Source organism: Chaetura pelagica, unplaced genomic scaffold (assembly GCF_000747805.2).
Source record: "Chaetura pelagica isolate M959 unplaced genomic scaffold, ChaPel_1.0 scaffold591, whole genome shotgun sequence".
Lineage (NCBI taxonomy): Eukaryota > Metazoa > Chordata > Aves > Apodiformes > Apodidae > Chaetura > Chaetura pelagica.
Window position 1 is genome coordinate 43,233 of NW_009951959.1, and position 4,980 is coordinate 48,212.

Sequence of the window (4,980 nt, forward strand, 5' to 3'; positions counted from 1 at the left end):
CAGCAAACGGGCACTGCTGGAGCTTGGAATACAAAGCCTCTGTTTTGGTTTTTTTTCTTCCTTCTTTTTTTGTGCCTCAGGAAGGGAACTGCCCTTCTTGAGCTGTGAAAAGAATCTGGTGATCTGACAGCCCTGCCCTGGGCCAGAGCAGGATGTACTTGACTGCAATGGTCTCTTTGTTGTGGTGGTGATTAACAGTTGCCCCTCTTGGCCTGGGCTAGGCAGGGAGGTGATGGTGGTTGGTCTGTCTCACCCTGTCAGCAGGGATCTGTGGCTCTTTCTGGGGGGCCAGAGAGAAGCCACCACCTCTGTCTTCAAAGGCAGAATGGGTGTTTGCTGCATTAGCCATAGCAGCCACTCTTACCTGCTCCGTGGTGAGTGAACTCTTCTGACAAGGCTTCAAACTGTTTCCTGGTTGATCTTTCCAGTTGCTCTTTGGGTTTGGTTTCTGCAGTTGTTTGGCACTTCAGCTGCCTCCTTTCCTTGCAGTGCATGCAGAGAAGCTGGTCCCTTTCAGCTTCCACTCAACAGATCCTCCTGGCAGCTGAACTGCAGGCAGGATCTCTGCAGCCCTGGGCCCTTAGCAGGCTGTGCTTGCAGCCCTTCCTGTACAGAGACTCTCAGCCCATAAGCTATTTCTGTGTCGTGCCCTTTCCTCTTTCTCTGCTGTGCTGCAGCAGCACTGGGAGCAGTGACAGGCTCCAGGGGATGATGGCACAGGCACACACGTGCCCTCCCCTGGGCACACTGGCACAGCCACACACTTGTCCCCTTCAGCAAGGAAAGACTTGCAACTGATCACGTTGTTGTTCACATTCTTGGTTTATCCTAAAGCCTTTTCCTTAAAGGAGAAAACAAACAAAAAGGATTAATTGGTCTCTGTGGCCAGGATGCATGCAGATGAGGTACTGGAAAAGGGAATTTGGCAGAATGAGAAACAAGGAATGAAAGGGCCCTGATTTATATACATATTTTTGTTTGCCCTGCTAGCTAAGGGTGGGGAGGGTGCTGGGCAGCAAGGCACAGCTCCACGGCTGCTCACTGGGTGTTGATGGTTTCTCTTTTTGAGTCACAAGGTTTATTTCTGTATTTGGACAGACCGCACGTAGGATACGGATCTTTTTCACCCTTTCCCATCAAAGGGAATTACATTTGGATGAGGGTAAGAAAGCATCAAGGCAACACCTTGGTTGGGTTTAATGGAGAGGGGGGGAAAAGTATTGGATCTTTTGAGTCTGTCTGGAACAAAAGCTCTTTCACACTTACTGGTGTTTTTTAAGGGTGACTTCTTCTCCATTCAGTCTGGGTAGGCTTGGCACTCACTAGCAGGCTGGTGAGCATCCTGCCCTGCTCCTGAGACACTGCGTGTCTGCAGGAAGGAGGGAACTGCTTGTTTTTCCCCCTCTCCCTGGCAAAGCTCTGCCAGAAGGCCAGGCCAGGCCTGGCCTGGCCCTCTGCTGGGGTCAGGGTGAGGGCAGGAGCAGGCTCAGGCAGCTCTGTTCTGCTCTGTCTGGCCATGCAGGGCTGAAGGTCAGGCTGCTCCCCAGGGGCCAGCAGAGCCCCTCAAGGAATTGGGTCCACCACGATTTGAAAAGAGCCAGGAAAGAGGCCAAAACCCAGCTCGCTTCTGCTGCTTTGCTTCTCTTCCCATGGAAAACAATGGCAGTCCCTGTCAGAGCAGTTGGGAGCTCAGGGCTTTCTCCTGGGCTCCCATTGGCAGGAGTTGGCTGCTCCGAGGTGCTGGCAGCTCAGAATTCCCAGTGGGACAGAGGGAGGGGTCTCTTCCCAGCAAAGCCAGAGAAGCAAGTGAGCTTTTCAGACATCTGGTCTCATCATACCAAGGCTGGCAGAGGTGTCACCTGCTCCACCACGTAGTTCTGGCCAACCTGGGTCCATCTCTGGCTCCTCTTCCAGCAGCTTGGCTTTCACTGCTCTGCCTTTTGAGAATTCTGTCCCCTCGGGTTTCTCTTCCTTGTCTCCACGTTAGTGCTGACCCACAGATCCTGGTCTTTCTGCAGCTTTTGAGCTCTCTCCTCCCCCTCGTTTTGAATAAGAAAGCAGCCCCAGTCATGGGGCCAGGGATGGAGCCCCCAGAGCAGCCCCGGAGGGGGAAGGACCAGCCTGTTCCCAGTCTGGATCCCACTCAGAGCTCCCCAGAGCTGTGTGTCCATCCCGAGCCGGGGTGGGGATGGAAGTGGGGTCACTTGTCCCATCTCTTGGGGAACTGCCTCTCACGAGCACTTTTCCTTCATGGCATCCCTGCCCTCTGTTCCTTGTTGGACTTGGAACATTTAAGAAGTGAATCAGTTTCCAGACCCAAACCCCTGGCTACTTTCTTTCTGGGTTGGTGGGTTTTTTGGTTTATTTCCTCCCTCTCCCTCTGTCTTGAAGTTTATTGACTTTTTTTGATTATTTTTTGTTATAAACCCAGCAGGCTGGTGTTTTGGGTTTGTTGTTTTGGGTTGGTTTGTTTTTTTTTAAAACTGCATTATTGTTTCATTGATATTTTATTCCTGGAGGGATGAGGGAGGATGTTCTTCCCCACATTGTTCCCTTTGCTCAGGGGATTCAGAGGTGGCTGAAACAAGTAAAATGACATTATTGGCAGGACTCTGTGTCCCCTGGGTCCCTGAGGCTGGTGAGTTGGGACTGCTCAGGCCTGGCTGACCCTGCAGGGCAGAGCTGGCTCTCTGCTCCAGGCTGAAATCCAGGCAAAACCTTTGGGCTTCTCCTCTCCCAGTTCCTGGACCTTTAGCTGCTGGAAGCCCCTTGCAAAGAGTTGGGAAATTCCATGTCATTTTTTTTTACTAACTTTTTAAAGGAAAAAAAAAGAATAAACCAGAGTCTAAACAGAGTGAATGTCCAAAAGAACAGGCTTAGTTGTGACTTGGTGAAGGAGATGGGTTTCATCTCAGAATTGTGATGATAAAAAGGGGTGAGAAGGATGTTGCTCCTCCACCTTCTGCATGGTTGGCACTTTCAAGGGGGGGTCTCTGTGCTGTCCTGACCCCAGGGCAGCAGGCTTGTCAGCTCCTCCCCCCTCCCTCATTGCCACATCACTTTTGCCTCCCTCAGAAAGTGAATTTAACCCTTTTAAATGTTTGCTTAAGCTTGTAGAGGGTTCCAAACCAGGCTGAGACCTGACAAGTTATTTCATTCTCATCTTGAGTTTTTTTGGGGCGTTTGTTTTCTGTTTTGAGGGGGTTTTTTGGGGTTGGGTTGGGTTTGTTTTTTTCTTTTTGTAAATTATTTTGTCGTTGCTGTTTCTTTTGAAACTGGTGGCCGTGCAGCTGGACTCTGCAGGGCCCCTTTGTGAACCTCTGGGAATAAAAAAATACACACACACAAAAACGACAAAACAAAACACAAACCTCACTCCAGGTACGCTAAAGAGCACCGAGGTGAAACACCCCTCCTGGAGAGGGGTCCCCCCCTAATCCCCCCCCTGGCTGCCTTACCCGGGAGCTGCGAATTTTCCCCTCCTACCCCATCCCCTGCCAACCCCCCCTGGAGCCTCAGCCCTGTGGACAAGGCTGGTTCCCCCCCAGGGGAGGGGGGTTAAAATTCCTACAAACACTGCCTGGTCGCAGGTGTTTGTCCTTTGAAAAGCCACTTCCTCGCTTTTGTTTGGGGTTGTTTTTATTTTTTGGGGAGGGGTGATGAAAAAAATTCCCCTCCCAAGCAGCACCTGGTCCCACCCAATCCATCCCCCCCTCCCACATCCACCACCCCCCGCCGGGAGAGAACGGATGGATGTGGAAAAACTGGGGGAAAACTGAAAAGAAGAAAAAGGAATGGATGTGGCTGAGCCTCGGGACCTGCCCCAAACACAAGGAATAAGCTGTAGAGCCCGTATTTTTGTGGGGGGGAGGGAGGGAGGGGAAGGGGAGATCATGTTTTATTTTCTTGAAAGTGAAGGGAGTTTGGTGATTGATCTTGAGCTGAGGCACAAACCTGATTTGTATCAGATTCTATAGAGAGAGATGGCTGATATTTTTGGAAAGGGAATGGGTCTATGCAAACTTCCAAAAATGGCTTGAAAGAGAAGTTTAACTTTCTTTTTTTTACTTCAAAATCTAAAAGAAAGAAAAAAAAACCTTTAACCTTTTTTTTTTTTCCTTCTTATAAGCAGAAATGTGTTTAGAAAGAGAAGCTACTTCCACTGCTCTATTTTAATGATGATTCTTGGAAAGTTTGGGCTGGAGGGAATGACTTATTTTTCACCCTTTTTTTTTTATCTTGCTCCTCTAGGTTTGGGGTTGTTTGGGGTATTTTTTGTGTTTTCCTTTCTTTTTCTAACGGAATGCTGTGCTGTCTTTGATTCAACAGATCGTGTTTGTATTTTCTGTATCTGGTTCCTAACGTAGAGAAATAACAAATATATGAGGAAAAATCAATATAATGTCAAATGTTGTTACAGTTTTGGGGAAGGGAGGGAGGGGAGGGCAGAAATAAAAAAAAAAAAAAGGTTTTTGGTACTTCCCACTGATTCTTCTTGCTGTGTTTGTTGATTTTTAAAGGTTGATCTGGTTCAAAAGTGCCTGGTTCAAAAATACCTGCTAAGGAAGCAGAAGGGAAAGGCAAGATCCTGGAATAGGATTTGGTTTTGTCTTCTAGGGATTTCCTTGGTGGCTGGGAGTGGGAATCCCTGCCAGGGAAGGGGAACTGGTGCCAGTCACTGGTCTGATGGTCCTGAACACCCAGCCAGGTCGGTGCTGGGCTCTTCTCACGGGTCGTTAGTGACAGAACAGGAGGGAAGGGCTTCAAGCTGCAACAGGGGGGGTTGAGGCGGTCAGAGACGGGCCCGGGCTGCCCGGGGAGGGGTGGGGTTGAGGGGAGCGCTTTGCAGAGCAGGGACGATGGGTTTGATGGTCCCGAGGGGCTTCTCCAACCTGAGCAGCTCCGTGACGCTACGAGGGGCCCACCCTGCCCCCCTGGGCTGGGGAAGGGGCTGCAGGGCAGGACCCGGGCCCGTCCAAC

At 50.2% G+C, this 4,980-nt stretch overlaps 1 protein-coding gene across 1 annotated transcript in view; it reads left to right on the forward strand.

Annotated features, from left to right (window-relative positions):
- The first annotated feature begins 890 nt into the window (after positions 1-890).
- DPM2 (dolichyl-phosphate mannosyltransferase polypeptide 2, regulatory subunit) overlaps positions 891-4,980 on the forward strand; it is a 6,436-nt gene continuing 2,346 nt past the window's right edge. The window contains exon 1 of the mRNA XM_010000635.1: positions 891-905. Within this exon, the coding sequence (XP_009998937.1) occupies positions 891-905 (15 nt within the window). The remainder of the gene's footprint in view (positions 906-4,980) is intronic.